This window comes from Euleptes europaea, chromosome 15, assembly GCF_029931775.1.
Source record: "Euleptes europaea isolate rEulEur1 chromosome 15, rEulEur1.hap1, whole genome shotgun sequence".
NCBI lineage: Eukaryota > Metazoa > Chordata > Lepidosauria > Squamata > Sphaerodactylidae > Euleptes > Euleptes europaea.
In genome coordinates this window covers 4,848,398-4,864,723 of record NC_079326.1, presented here as the reverse complement: position 1 = coordinate 4,864,723, position 16,326 = coordinate 4,848,398, and the positions used below count along the sequence as shown (strand labels likewise).

At 45.2% G+C, this 16,326-nt stretch overlaps 1 protein-coding gene across 1 annotated transcript in view; it reads left to right on the top strand.

Moving 5' to 3' along the window:
* The window catches only part of XRCC5 (X-ray repair cross complementing 5), a 95,069-nt gene that overhangs the window by 43,822 nt on the left and 34,921 nt on the right, over positions 1 to 16,326 (top strand). Inside the window, exons 14-18 of the mRNA XM_056861623.1 lie at positions 567 to 657; positions 2,452 to 2,585; positions 5,392 to 5,588; positions 6,706 to 6,799; positions 12,593 to 12,662. Coding sequence (XP_056717601.1) covers positions 567 to 657; positions 2,452 to 2,585; positions 5,392 to 5,588; positions 6,706 to 6,799; positions 12,593 to 12,662 — 586 coding nt within the window. The remainder of the gene's footprint in view (positions 1 to 566; positions 658 to 2,451; positions 2,586 to 5,391; positions 5,589 to 6,705; positions 6,800 to 12,592; positions 12,663 to 16,326) is intronic.

Genomic DNA, 16,326 nt, shown 5'->3' with positions numbered 1-16,326 from the left:
AGAAATGTTTTGTCTGCGGTTGTCTTCTTTTAACAGAAGAAAATACTACGTTCTACAAAAAAAGAGGATATGCACACACCAAACCTGCAGATGGCTGCTGTGTCATTTCTGCAGCACAGGTTTTTAGTGGCTGAACATATGCTTGATGAGCATTGCTTTGATTAAGCAGTGACTAAACTGGGGGTGGACATAAGCTTCCCTGTTCTTTTGACAGGCACAAACATCCAAGAGAGAAGTGAATTAAGATAACGGTGGTCTGGAGGAGGTTTGTGAATAAAGGAAAGGAGAACTTTAAAAATGTTTAGAGGAACTGATTCTGAGTCACCTTTTTAGAAGACAGCTTTAAAGATGCCATGAAAACAAAAGCCATGCTATAGGGTGAATTAGATGGCATTAGAAAATAGAACATACCTTAATTGGCTGAGGAAATACACATATATCTCTGATGAATATTTGTTTTAATAATCATAAAAACTGTAGCAAAATACGAGTTTTTCAATTTCATGCAAATGAAATAATAACAATAAACTAAGTAATTAAAAGTATGTTTTTGACTTTTGTTTTAGTGTTTAGTATATGTGCAGTTACCTTATATGGAAGATCTGAGGCAGTACATGTTTTCCTCCTTGAAAAATAACAAAAAATGCACTCCAACCGGTAAGCTGGCGCATCCTTTTGCGAGTGGCACTAGAAGATACACATGGGTGCAACTATTGCAACCACTTTGATAACGTTTTTACATTGGTAGAACTGTTCATTTGGGGTTATGGTATCAGTCCCAGCTTCTTCTTTGGAGCTGGAGTCCCCATCCCTCTTTTGTTGCCCTTGATGCTAGTCTATGGTCTCAGGAATTTTAAACAATTGCAGAAGCATTGTTTATGGTACTCTTGTTGTGCACAATGTTGGGGTGCAGGGATTGTACTGTGTTGCAGCTTGTGAGTGCTTACAATCCTAAAATAATAATTTTAAAAATTGTTTCTAGCTCTAAATCTCAAGAACAATTTTAAAAATTGTTTCTAGCTCTAAATCTCAAGAACGTTATGTAAAAAATGTTTCAGTCGGAAAAAATATTTGTGCATAAAAATGAGTCGAGGTATGAAAGGTGAAAAGCAAGCAGATAGTCCTGTTGACTAGCAGAGAACAACAGACAGCAGAGACACCATCCAATCCATTTGCACTTTTAAAAAATCCTGTTGCATATAAGCAGGGTGATGCTTATCAGACAGAATGACAAAACATACTGTAAATATTTGTGAGCAGCATACCAGAAGATGGCACCTTACACACTAAACCAGGATTCTGTTGAGACGCTGGCATTTCCTCTGTATTACGTTTGTAGTCACCGTGTGCAGTTCCTGTATTGCCTTTGAAGCATATGATATTGGCTACCATCCCAATAAGTATAATCACTTTTATCAGACTGGTACAATGATTCCTATATCCATATTAGCACAGTATGCTTCGCTAACAGGCTGTATGTAGTATTGCCAGTGGCACTGAGTGTAAGAACCCTGCTAAAGGTCCGCGTAGTCTAACATACTGTTTAGCACAGGGACCAACTAGATGCTTTCAGCAGGGCCTGGAGGCCAAAGCTTCCCCCTGAAGTTCCCTCAGCAGTTGGCATTCACCTCTGAGAATGGATCATGGTAGATGACCTACCCACCCTCTATGAATTCAACTTTTAAAGCCATATAAGTTAGTGGTTATCAGTACATTCTGGGGCAGTAAGTTACAAAAGTTGATTATGCATTGTGTGAACTCTTACTGAATCTGCTGCCCATTTATTTCATTTGATGCCCCCAAGTTCTTTCTTTAATAAGGATTTTTAACAGTTTAACTAGAAGAGATAAATTGATTTGTAATGTCCTGGATTCCCCTTCCACTCAGATCATGCACACATTACATTTGCTACTGAGGCTGTGGCTCAGTGATAGAGCATCTGCTTGGCATGCAGAAAGTCCCAGGTTCAATCCCCAGCATCTCCAGTTAAAGGGACTAGGCAAATAGGTGATGTGAAAGACCTCTACTTGCGACCCTGGAGAGCCTCTGCCAGTCTAAGTAGATAATACTGACTTCGATGGACCAAGGGTCTGATTCAGTATAAGGCAACTTCATGTCTTCATGTGTGTTCATGTGTACATCCTGATCCTAGAGTGTCACATCTTATGTTGGAATCTTCCATTTCAGCTCTGTGCCTGATTACTGCTGCTTTATATTTCTTCACAGAAGTGAGTGGCTTCCATTGACTTCAGGGTGAAAATAAATGCATCTCATTTTAGTAATGTATACTTTTGTGAGTTTGAAATTGTGTGGTCCTGGAGGATAGTAGTTTCTCTTTGCTTCTTCTCTTTGCTTCTCTTTGCTTCACACTTGTGAAAGAAGAGATAAAATTACTGTGATACATCTGTGTCCTGAAAATGTAACATTCCTTGCCTATATTGTTTGACTCAGAGGATCAGTTGTGTGCAGTTGACTCCCTGGTTGATTCTATGAACTTGGTTTATGAAGATGAGAGAGAAGAGACAATGAAGGATATATTTAAAACCAGCAAGTTCCCAAACCCTCAATTCCAGCGATTGTTCCAGGTACAGTTATAATGTTACCACCATTACATTAAAATATTCGATGTATTTTTCCTCTCCTTTTTACCAGTCTTAGCAAAAAGAACTGGTTTGTGACTGAAGCAGTAATGTTGCAGTAGCAATGATATCATTCCTTTTTTCTTGCTGAGTTTGCAAGTTGAATGAGAGATTACACACCTGTTGTTTTGACTATCCTTTGTCTTGGACAGTTCGTTGGAACAATTGCAGAAAAAGGCTTGATTAATTGCATTTTAATAGTTGTGATTGGCCTTCTTATCTTGGTATTTCAGATGATCTCATAGGCACTTGCTGATTGGCTATTTGCACATGTATTGCTAGCTCTTATGTAGAGTAACCAATCAGAGATTTAGAAATAGTCACATGATTGTGAGAACCAAACTTAGAGAAAGATAAGATCGATAATTTTCTCTATAAATAAGCACTCTTGTGAGAAGCAAATCAGATTTCCCTGGCTGGAGGTCTCAGAAAGCAGAGATTAAGATCTCTTGGGTCATTCATGCATAGTCGCTGTAACCTCCTTTATTCCCTGTTTCAGCCAGGATCTAACTTTTCAGTATACATGATATCCCATTCCTTGATAGCTCGACGCTGTTCCAATGCAAAACCAACCCGGGTCCTCCCATTCCTCTGTTAATCTGACTTTTCCCTCTCCTCTGAGCTCAGCCCGGCTCAAATTTCCATGCAGATGGCAAGCAGGGGAAACACAGAAGATTGGCTTCTCTCACAGCCAATCACAAAGCAATGCGTAAAGAGGTGGGGATTCAAGTGCTTCCTGCTACCTCAGAACTCTTTTCTGAGCAAAAGGCTTTTTAAAAATGAGGCTTGGATTCCCCCCCCTTTCAGATTGCTCCATTTTTTGTTTTTTGTTCTTAAAATGCTTTTTTATGCGGCAGTTGGGTTTGGGGGGGAGGAAATCTTCTCTCACAGTGAGCGAAGTAAACCAATTACAGAGCAGCATTTAAAGAGACGGAACTTGATTTGAGCTTGGGAGATGGCCGGTGCATAGATTCCCAACAGAAAAGTGTGAGTCCAGCCAGCAACGAACCTCAGGTAAAACTCCCATGCATAAATGACCTTGGTGAGCATTGGGTAGTTTGGGTCTTTTTTTATAATTCCTAAAAGCAGAGACAAATAGCTAAAATACGTTTTAATACAATTAATACAATTTGATACGTTTTAAACAATTATAATCAATTATAATATGAATAAATAATGCTAGAAACTCTGATCTTGTTACCCCTGCATTTCCACGGTTTCTGTGGTAATAATTATCTTTATTATTTAAATGTCTTAATAAAAAACTCTTCTTTGTATAATAAAAGATAAAAGATTCTACAGATGTCTTGTTCAGTTGTGGGTCGCTTAAAAGAGAAAAACAGGACTCACGTCCAAAAGATTAATTTTATATTATCAAGAGTTTGAGCAGAGGAGTTTCTCTCTCTGGCATAATGAAACTTAGGGAACGTTCTAGCTGTCCAGTGTTTCACAAGCTATACTTTTGAAAGATTGTTCAGTGCAAGTCTCTGTAATGTTACAGGGGATAATTATCATACTACAGTAAGACCTAGGGCTCTTGCTGGTAACCGAATATCTCACCCTGTTGTTTTTACAGTAAGAAATTATCCAAGTGAACATGCAGAATAGAAATAAAGCAAGACTTTTCCAGTCATTTCAGCTACTGCCTTTTGGGTCTCAGGGACCATTGTGCTGTGTTTGTGTTACCAAAAAGCAAGGAATGCAGCTGCTTAAAGGATGTAGCTTACCTCCTCCACCATCCACCTGCTTCAATGCCAGATAACCTATATGTGATTGTTATCACTTATTTAATGCAGTCTCACAGAAAATATATGGGCAGCATAAAATAATTCAGCATTTCAGTACAGAAAATGCTGGAGTGCATCTTAGAATTTACTGTAGAAAAACTACACATTCTGAGAGGCAATGTGGAGGGAACGCCCACTTTCTACTTTAATGTGGGATGCTTTTCTCTATTTTGTGTGCTCAACAATGGTAATTGGTTTTTAAAAAAAACAAAATTAAGGTTTCATTTTTTAGTTGCATTAGTTTAGGATCTTGAAATTCTGGTATTTGTACTGATATCAGTTGTGCTTTTGGCAAATTCATCAAATTTTTGTGTGTGCTGTCAAGTCACAGCTGACTGAGAGTGACTCCGGGGGGGGGGGGTTGAGTCAAGAAACTTAACAGAAGAGGTTTGCCATTGCCTTCCTCCACGTCACAACCCTGGTATTCCTTGGTGGTCTCCCACCCAAATACTGACCAGGGCCGACCCTGCTTAGCTTCTGAGATCTGATGAAATCATGCTAGCCTGGGGCTATGCAGGTCAGGTTATCACAAGTTTATGTGGGAGATTTTATATGTTGAGTATATATTCTTACAATATATATATGGTGAGTATACTTACAATATGTTAAGCCTGGTTACCTTTTATGCTAAAAGTGTTCAAATATTTAAATTTCTGCTGTACTCATGAAAACCCTGATCTGGATGGCCCAGGCTAGCCGGATCTCATCAGATCTCAAAAGTTAAGCAGGTTCAGCCCTGGTTAGTACTTTTATCGGAGACCACCAAGGGAAATCCAGGGTTGCTCTACAGAGGCAGGCCAATGCCAAATCACCTCCATTCACCTCTTGCCTTGAAAACTCTACAGGGTCACCATAAGGTGGCTGTGACTTGAGGGCAACTTTCCACCATTTGTGAGAAGTGTTTTTGGGCACTAGAAGCTAAAGTGAGCTAGATGTATATAGTGACTCTTGTATTCTGCCCCCAGTGCCTGCAGCATAAGGCCTTCCATCCTGATGCACCTCTGCCTCCTATTGAAAAGCACCTCATAGACATGCTGGAGACACCCCAAGAAGTAATGGAGAGATGCCAGGTCCCTCTTCAAAAACTGAAAGGACTTTTCCCCTTGAACGATGTGGGCAAAATAAAAGAGCAGAAGACAGCTCAGAGTATCTTCAAAGACAAGTGAGTTTACATTGGGATCATCTGTTTATGAGGTTCAGCCTCCTTATGGTTTCCTCCCCTAAATCTTCAAGGTGGGGGCAGACTAAATGTGTAAAGACACACCTGATATATTCATTTCTTGTTATACAAACATGTATCTTGTTTGACATATTATGGCAGGTGACACAAGTTAACAATTATGGCTGCCACTTTCCTGTTCTACATCATTCTGATAAATGTCTGAATGGAAGAATCATGTACCCAGTGAAGGGAATGTTTTCTTCATCTGCAAAAGGGCTGACAACACTGGCATGTGTAAATAACTGATGTTCAGCCCCCCCCCCGCCCCCAACATGGTCGTCTAGTAACTATTAGGCAGAATGGTGTGGGATTGGTCCATCCACAGGTAGGCAGTTCCGATGCTTCTATGGTAATATTGAATCAGGTTGCAGCCTTCTCAGGCCATGTGTAAGTACAAGATATAGAAAATGACACTATATCTTGTTGAAAGTTTATCTTGCCGTTTGAAAGCTGTTTCAAAAGGTCGTTCTGCAAGGAGAGGTCTTGCATACTTAATTGGGATTTGTCTAGTGAGTACTTAGCAGCTGTGAGTGGAAGTTTATCAAGCTCTTATGTACACTGATCAAGAAGATGGGTTAGATACTTAATAGTTTCAGTTTCAAGACGGGAACTAGCAAATTATATTGGAAAGGTAAATAGATTTCTTCTTTCATTGTTGAATTTCCATTATCTCTCAAGTTAATTATATCATTATATAGAATCTGGTATGAACGCAAAATATCATAAAAATGATAAGTTGCTATGTTAAGTTAGCAAGGTGCTTTGTCAGCAAATGGGTGGTAGGTATTTGACATTGGGCAGAGGAACATCTGGTCCAAATCATAACTCTGGTGGGCATCCCATCTTTCAGGGTGATCTGATCATTTATGTTCTGCTGGTAGTCCTCTCTGACCGAAACAAGGGATAATTTGTCAGAAGTTACATGAGTGAAATGGCACTCCTGAACATGTCTTCACAGAACATGTGCTTCTGATGTAAATTGCTGTGTTCATTATCGTTGTTTACTCCCCCGCCAATTCCTTCAGATTGATATATTCTTTACTTTGTCCGATTCCAGTAGTGAAGATCGGTCCAATGTTAAAAAGGCAAAAACTGAAGATGATGAAGGTGACTTCAACATTGAAAACCTTGCTGAAGGCAAAGTCACCACAGTAAGTACCTTTAGTGAAAAAGTTGTTGTCAGCAGAATAGGTTAGATTGGCTACAGTGCTAAGAGCATCACTCCCTGATAGAGTTAGAATCAGAGAATGAAAGCAGGAGCATTGCAGTATCTGAACTACTCTTTAGTGTATCTTTCTAGTGGCTTCACTGACCACTTTTCTCTCCCATATAATCATCCAGCAGGAAGACTGAAAGGGAGGAAGCGAGGAGTTGAGTTAGCTTCCAATTGCGCAAAATGAGGGGAAGGTTGCATGCTCCTTACAGTGGCCATATTGCTCCATAGGAACTTGACTCATTGTTTTCTACCATAATTCTAAGATCCAAAAAAGCAACAACACCCTAGAATGGTCCAGACCGGTTCACACATTACTTGCTGTTGATGTCTTCCCCCTTCACACGCCAGTCGTCCACTTTTGTGAACAATGTCTCCGTGACCTGAGAACTTGGCAGATTTTAGGAGCAGCAACTTTGGTGATCCTTAGTGCTACTAAACTGAAACAGGTTTCATTCATTGAAATCCAGGTGAATGAGCCACATCTGCTTCATGATCATAATAAACACACTTACTTGCAAGTAAGATTCACTAAACTTTATTGTCACATAAATGCACTTAGGATCACAACCATAAAGAAACAAGAGTTTATCTGGAAATAAAAAAGAAGTAAAGATTTCACAAGTTGTTCACTTGGAGGAAGGCATATTGCAGGATCCCAATGTCAATAAAATGGATTGGCTGGAGATTCTGCTATTACCAGATTATTTATAGATTACAAGCTCAAAAATGGAACCTCTTTAACAGTGGGTGTGTTCATTCTATGTTTTCTTTTGTTCCTGATACTTCTAAAGCACTGTCAAACATATGCTGTCCTTCAGTATATGACCACAATTTAAATCAATAAACAGACCATTCCTGAGGGTCAGGGATTTGCACCGGGGAGGGGCACAGCAACAGTGCAGGCGGGCAGGCTCCTAAGGGGTTTGGAATAGCGTGGGATGGTGAGGAAAATAGTGTGAATTGCAAAAATAAATGGTCGCTGCTTGACAGCGGGGCAACGCTGCCATGAAGGCTGGGCGGAGCTGGAGCCCTCAGATCTTTGAGGCCGACAGCCGGTGGAGCGGCCTCATGGCAGGGAGGAGTGTGGACCGGAAGTGGGAAGGCGTGGGCAGCGACGGCTGCCAGATATCCCCGCCCCCTCAGTGTATACTAGTGGGAAGGGGGGGGCGGAGTGGTGGGGCTGGGCTGGAAGGGGCCAAACAGGACACCTCCCGTCAGTACATCCGCTTGTGTTGGGACGGGCTGGGCATGCCTCTCCAGTCTTCCTGACCCATGTGGGCCAATGGTGGCTTGCCGCCCAGACAACTCCTCAATAATCTCCCCTCTGGCCCTCTCCCCAGGCTCAAGTGACCTCGCGACCCCCAGATTTGGGGCCCATGAAAATGGGAGGCTAACATCTCAGCCGGTGGGGTGGGGTGGGCCACCTACAGCCTGGTGAGGGAAGGAGGGAGCAGCCTGAGTGCGAGTCGGTCTCCAGGGCCCCCAGCTCTAGTGTCTGCCCCTCTGCGATGGTCTGGGTTAGACCAAGCATGGTTGACTGATGGCCTCTGGAGGCGGTCTCCTGAGCCGCCAGCGTCTCCATTCAGTAGACTGCCCGATCAGTGGTCTTTTGCCACTCTCGCTGGGCCTCCAGCCGCTCCCTCTCTATGGCTGCCCACATGGAGGAGAAGGTTGGGTTAATGGGTTGCACGGGCCTGGAGCTGCAAGCTCGAGGTCCAGGGGCGCACCCCCTCCCCCTCGAGGGGTGGGGAGGGTTCCAGTCTCTAGGCCTCAGTGCATGGCTCCCTGTGTGTGTGTGTGGGGGGGGTTCGGGGCTCTCGGGGGTGGCCTGTCCCCTCCAGTTCCCCTCCCCGGAGACCTGGTGGAGGCGACAGGTGAGATTGGGGGTGCCCCCCTGGGGCGGGCAGGGAGGCTATGCCCAATGATTGCAGGACCGCCTTCCTGGCCTCGGCTTGACGCTCCCTTGGCCCGAGGGATTGGAGATGCTGGATGACTGGAGCCTCGAAGGTCACGGACATAGGCGCCACACCTGCAGAGAGAGGAGTCCAATCAAGCATGGCCCTCCTTTCAGCGGTCACCCTCCCTGGAGTGGCCCTGCTCTTACCTGGTTGCTGTGGCTCCGTGGGACATGGGTCGCGGTCCAGGACGATATGCAGGGTGAGCTCCATCAGCTCCTCACAGGACCCTCTTAGTCCCTCCTCGGGGCTGCAGGGTGGCCCTTACATAGGCCCAGTCCTGCTCTGCACCGATCCACCCTCGCAGGGATCCAGGTCGCTGGGGGCCATGTCATGACTCGAGAGAGCCTGGCTGTGGTGCCTGCTCAGGGAGCCAGAGCTTGCCTAGCTACCACGTGACAGAGGCAATTCCTGGGGATTGTCCTGGAAGTTGTGTGCTGCAAGAACGTGGGGTGAGGATCAGGTCGGCCAGAGGAGGGGGGCTGTGAGGGTCCTGCCCTGCCATCTCACTTACTGTTCAGGACCTCCACACCTTTGCCCATGAACGAGACTGCGGGAATGATAGCCCTAAACACAGTCTGGCCCCTCTAGGCCTGTCGCAAGAGTGTGCTCAAAGGTGGCCCATTGTGCCATGAGACGCCACACCCACTTCTTTGTCCAGCCATAGAAGTCATTCCATCATTTCTGGCACAAGACTCCTGTCCAGGCTGCGTGGCTGAGGGTGGACACCTGCCTGGCCACATCCTCCCAAAACTGCCTGCGTTTCACCTGGGGGATGGTGATGGAGGCATTCTTGGCAACTATGCCAAAGAGCAGCACTTTTCCTGTGTTGGTCCAGTCGGGCCTTTGGCATGGCAGCCTCCAAGATGGGGAGGTCTCTGCCATGTTCTTGGGTTGGCTGGGAGGGGGGTGGGGCTGGGCCAGAAAGGCCAGTTGGGAGATAAGGCCTGCATGCACTCTTCTGCGACCTTGGCTCCGTGCAGCTGTGGCATGTGTGAGAGGGCACCGTTCTGCCGCTATTGTCTGGCCCCTCCATACAGGTCTGGTCATCTGAAAGGCAGCAGCCTGCCCACCAACTCCCCACCAGCCCTTTGCCCATGGCTGGACGAGAGGGCAGCTGTGGCCATCTGTTCCAAACCAGACTGTGCCTAGTCTTTCCCGCCCCGACTCTTACCTGTTTGCGAATGGTCCATCTGTTACCTGCTCTTTATTTGTGGGTGGGCTTTCGGCGTTGTCGCCAGAGGCAGGCCCGCAGGTACCATGAGCACATCAGCTCTCTTCATCTGTTGGGCAGTGATTGCCTTGACCGATTCCAACTGGACAGGGCTGCCATCCAGATGATTTGCGAGGATCTTCATCGCAGTCTGAGGGGCAGTACTGCACCTTGGCCAGGCTGGGTGCGCACGGGACAAAGGCCCCGAGATCCTTGGTGGTGGGTGGGGTGGTGCCTGGCAAGGGCTCCAGGAGGGTCATATGCCATCTGTATCTCCTCCCCACTGGTGAAGTCACCTCCTCACGATCTTGCCCACGGCATCTGCAATACACACACAGAGAAATTAAAGGGCCAGTCAAGTCGGCTTGAGGCCTGTTGAGGGGTCCTCTCCTGAACACAGAGCAGAGTTGCTCCCGATTCACGTGTCGGATGTGGCAGCAGCCGAGGCTCCTGTCACCAGTGGCAGCATCTCCACCCATGCACCAAGTCCACCAGGATGACTCGAGGGAACCTCGCCACATCCCCATTGTCAAGGGGAAGCCCCTTCATAGGTCGCCTCGGGAAATGGGGAGAGGCGGAAAAATTGCAGTCCCCACTTCGGGTAGCGCCCTGGCAGCATGCTGCGCCAAGCAAGGCTAACCTGTCAGATGTGGATCTGGCTTGTGCCGCTTTTGAAGGATTTTCTGCCCAGCCAAGCCCCTCCCCCCCGGGGTTGCGTCCACTTCCTGCCCTCAACCATTGGCCAGCAACCTAGTCGGATTCCACAGCTGCCAGAGCAAGGTGGGTGGGGTGCTCACTGGCCGACTGGCCCGGTCGCGGAGGAGACTGCATGGGGCTCAGTGGGCTGCACCAGGCTAATACCTGGAATAACTGCGCCGTCAAAAGTGGGTGTTCCTCTGGGGGAAGTGCTTTGGAATGGTCCTAGTGCTCGAAACGCCCCCAGGAACTCCCCTTCAGGGGACGGCCGCCTCTGCATCTCAATGGCGCTGGTGCAGAGCTTGCACTGCCTCAACCACGCCATCGCCGGCCACAGACTCCCACCGCCAGCGTAGCTCCATATGCACTGTGGACAATGCAAGTCCCCCTAATGCTGGCATAAGCTCCTGCGGGTCTCCTGAGCCCATTCGGCCCCCAACCTCAGGAATGAGCTGTACGTATATCTGAAGGCACATTTCACACTGTGTTGGAAAAGACAGTCTATAAATATTCTAAACAGATGGAATTATTTTACATGTAGTTTAATGGAGAGAATAAATGCAATGCAGTTCTGGTTAAAAAAAAGCAACATCCTGTGGGATGCTGGAAATTCGGGGCCTCTTCAAATTTACATTTTTGTATGGAAAAGACAATCCACAGTGTGCGATGTGGTATTATGCACATTAGGAAGGTCCAGTTGCTTGCAATTGTCGCATGTTATGACTCTTACAAAGTTCTTTTGTTACACTTAAGTGTTTTTTTCATATAGGAATTTCATAGTATCTAAAGTAGCCCTTATTTGTTTGAGAAACTCATCATCGGTGTTGCCACAATTATAGACCTTTGAGAATTCACAGATAAAATTTTTGTAAGCCAGCATGGTGTAGTGGTTTGGAGCAGTGGACTCTAATCTGGAAAACTGGGTTGGTTTCCCCACTCCTACACATGAAGCCTGCTTGGTGACCTTGGGCTAATGACAGTTCTCTCAGAACTTTCTCAGCCCCACCTACCTCACAAGGTGTTTGTTGTGGGGATGGGAAGGAGATTTCAAGCTTGTCTAATTCTCCTTAAAAGATAAAGTAGGCATATAAAAACCAACTCTTCCTCCTCCTCCTCCTCCTCCATGTGTTTGTTTCCCCATTCAAATTATCCCTGCGCAACCTCCTTCTCATGTGTTTGTTTCCCCATTCAAATTATCCCTGCTCATATCCTTCTCATAACTGCTTCACACATGGGGTCTCGCATTTGATCACCATCGTCATAAAGCTGCTTTCTCCTCTCTTGTCCCTGGGTGTAGTCTGTAGGCAGGCTTTATTGTTTAAACTTCTGAGCAGTTTGAATGTTCAAAAGCATGTTGTAACAACTCAGCAGTTAAATCATTGGAGAAGGAATTTTCATTTTAATATTGAAGCAAGAGCTGTTACTGTCAATAGTTATGGAGGTTTCAAAGTCTGCTGCCAGTTTTTAACAAGAGTTTTTACTTTTCTTTTTGAGTGTTTTTTAAATAGAACTAGCAGAATTGCACCTGCTAATGTGTAATATCTGTTTTGAGAATCACTGTGGTTTAATGGTTATAGTCTGAAAGTAGGATTTGGGAGATCCAGGTTTGAATCCCCACTCTGCCACAGAAGCTCTCTGGCTACCAAGATAAAATGGAGGAGGGGCGAATGTTGTTATAAGCCTTTTTTGGGTCCCCATTGGAGAGAAATTAAATAAATAAATTCTCCTCGTTCAGCTTAAGGAGTACCCCAAGACTGAATGGATTCCTTAAGGAGAGAAAATAGCCTGTGAAATTCCAACTTTGCTTTAAAATAGCACCAACAAGTGTAGTAGTTGATGTAATACTGGCTGGATTATTTTGTAGGTTGGAAGTGTTAATCCAACAGAAAACTTCAGAGTTTTGGTGAGGCAGAAGAATGTTAACTTCAAGGAAGGTAAGTGGTGTTTTTTTTAAGCTACATTTGAAAGTTCCTGTGAGATTCAGAATGCTCAGCTGAAAAAGCATCAGCTCATATTTTGTAAATCAGCCAACTTTCTGCAATGATTATTCCTGCATGCTTGTAGAGAATTAATATTTTTAGGTCCAGAAGGAGGCATATCGGTATGTTGCTCATGTGGTCTGCTCTGACAATGAGGCTCTCAAGCCTGAAGATCCATTCTTGGGATCATCTCCTGGTTTTTACAAGTGGAAGATAATGCATTTAGAAAAGTGACTGAAAATTGAGAAAGGTGTTAGAATTCTGAGTACCGTGAGACTTAAAATTAAACCATAACCTCCTTTTAATGTTCTAGACATGTTTTATTTCCCATTTGTTTATATGCTGCATATCTACTGTGAATATTTGAAAGATAAGCATTTTGAGTACTATACCAAAAATATTTTAACAGCAAGAGTAACACTGTGGAAAGAAACCTCAAATTTCTGAGAAGGTCTATGTCCATTTGTAAATACGAGTAACCAGTTAAATATGTCAGTAGGTGGAAAATCATTCTAGTTCAGGCAATATAGAAATATTCTGTCTGGAGCCAGTCACCATGCTTTTACTACAGTGTCATAACTAAGGGAATGTTATGGACACCTCTCTATTGAGCTCAGTCACCTAGTTTCAGTGGTATGAAGCCTGATAGTGCTCACTGTTAAAGAGAAAAATGTGGAATGGGAATTTAAAGGCTTGTACTTTGGAGTGGATGAAGCTTACCAGCAGTTTCCCTGTGGGTAGCACACTGTGATCCTGAACAGATGATTTCCTGGTTTGGGAATAGTGACAGACAGGAGGCTGTCCTGCCCCTGAAGGGATGAATAGCCACTCTGCTGAGCCTATAGGAGCACTGCTCCAGCATCCAGTCACCTTTGAGAGGGGGATGAAATGTTGGAGGGAATCACAGGAGGGAATTAGTTCTGCCTCAGGAAGAGAGAGTGATAGCTCAGGTCTGGCTGAGTGAAAGAACAGAGAGTGTGAAGGGTAGCCCTGCTTGCTAGTGTGGCAGAGTGGTTTATCTATCTCTGGGAGATAATAGGGTACCCAATTATTAGGCTTGTCTCTGGTAATGATCAGCCCTTGTACCCTTCAGTTTGACACTTGGGAAAGGGCAGACTGGTATGGGTGGGATCCTATGTGGATCCAACCTAGTGGCTAGTCAGCAAAAACCTGTTTGTGCCTGAAAGCACTAAAGGATATTCTAACTACTCTCTGAAGCCATAACTAATTTAAATTTATGTGTCTCAGCCGGGTTTCTCCTTTGTCTACCTGGACACCTGTGCTGCTGACCTGTTCCTTGAAACCAACCTGTAAACAAATCTTCTTGTTTATATACTAATCCTGCCTCAGTGATCTCCATAATATCCTTGTGCACCACAAAATTTACCTCACAGCAGCGAACCCAAAGCCTATACACTTGCTACCTTTAGAACACCTGGTAACTGAGGGGAAGGTTTATAGTTTAAAACAAACCTAGATCTCCAAAAATCATAGGAGGCTATGTAGGTTCCTTCAGGCCTCTTCCGGGAATTATCTTCTGTGTGAAGTTATAAGGGTTGTGGAAGAAGAATGCAAGTCTTGATTTCATCATTCCACGGGAAGGATGGAGGAGAATGGTATCTGAACAAACCCCATGTATCTAACCACAGAGATGAGTACTGAAATTGGCAAGACTGGCACAGAGGGAAAGCATTCAGAGGCCCATAGAGGAACAAGGCCCTTTGCTAGAACCTGTGATATTTTTTCCCAACATCAAATAAATTACTAAATTTTATAAAGCTGAGTAGGACTAGGTAGGTGAGTTCCTCTTCCTCGCAATAATTTCATAATTATCTGTCTATGTATTTCTAACAGTATAACCCAGTGGTCGGCAAACCGCAGCTCCCGAGCCGCATGCGGCTCTTTGGCCCCTTGAGTGCGGCTCTGGGCTGCAGGATCGCGGCCGCCCACCTGAGAGAAGCCACCTTCCCCGGGCGCAGAGGGCGCGGGGGGGGGGCTGGTTTCCTTCGGCGGAGGATCAGGGCTGCGCAGCACGGCGGAGGAGAGCCTGGCGTCCCTTCCCCGGCCGGGCTCTGCGCGCACACAGAAGTCCCTCCAAAGTTCGCCGCCTTTCCGCCAGCCCAGAGCCGCCGCCACTGCGCCTGGGGGGGCGGGTCTTTGCAACGTGCTGGCCCAAGCACCGGGGAGAGGGAGGGAGGCCGATCCAGCACACACACACCTTCCTCAACTGCAAAATCCAGCGCGTCACCCTCGTGGCCTGCCCTTCCCTTCCGCCGCTGGAGAACGCCAGCGAGAGGGGAGGGGGGAGGACGCCCCTCCGCCTTCATCCTCCTCTTCTTCCTCCTCCTCCTCGGAGGCAGAGGCGCTGAGGAGGGGCGGACGGGCGGTTGGCAGGGCGGACGGGGAGGGAAGGAAGGAAGGAGCCCAGGCGGCGAGGAGGAGGAGGTTGGGGCCCGGGGGGGGGGGGAGCCATGTTTGATTCATGCACATTTTCTCCATCCAGATTCTCAAAACTCTGCATGGGGGCTTATTGGCCATTTATGAATGGGAGGTTTTGCCTTGGATTTGCCACTCAGATGCACATTTTCCCCATCCAGATTCTCAAAACTCTGCATGGGGGGTTATTGGCCATTTATGAATGGGAGGTTTTGCCTTGGATTTGCCACTCAGATGCACATTTTCCCCATCCAGATTCTCAAAACTCAACAATAAGCCCCCCCTGCAGAGTTTTGCGAATGCAGATGGGGAAAATTTACAGTGTTTGTCAGGCATTGTCATGATTTAATTTTAATATGGATACCTTACTTAAAATTTAATTTTTATCAATAAATAAGATCACTATTAAGTATGATATCAAGCTTTATTCAGTGTACCTATAGTTTAATTAAGACTTAAAACTTTAATTAAAGTTTATTAAGTTAATAAACAGTGTACCTACCTATATAGTTTATATTTAAGAAATTTGGCTCTCAAAAGAAATCTCGATCGTTGTACTGTTGATATTTGGCTCTGTTGACTAATGAGTTTGCCAACCACTGGTATAACCAAATCAGTAATTTTTGATATAACTAAAAACTACTCTGAAAATTTATTATTCCAAAAATGAAACCTTCATCTGGTTGTAAATATTATTATACCAGCAAGAATGAGTCTTTCTGTTAAAAAGCATGATTTAAATCAAGTCTTACTGACTAGTGATTTAAATCAAATCCATCCTGGCACAAACCTCATTTGTTTGTTGGAGATGTAGCTCATGATAGACTCATATAATCATAGAGTTGGAAGGGGCCATGCAGGTTATCTAGTCCAACCCCCTGCTCAATGCCTAGAGTATCCCTGACAAGTGTTTGTCCAGCCTCTGTTTAAAGACTGCCAGTGAGGGGAAGCTCACCACCTCCATAGGTAGCTGACTCCACTGTTAAATGACTCTTACAACAAATTTTTCCTAATATCCAGCTAGTACCTCTCTGCCTGCAATTTAAACCCATTATTGTGAGTCCTATCCTCTGCTGCCAATAGGAACAGATGGCACACAGTGTTGGTAGATGAGACACAGTTCTGGAGCTACAGCTCTCCCCTGGTCCATGTCTAATGTAGAGGTTTTGTTTGTTTTAAGCAA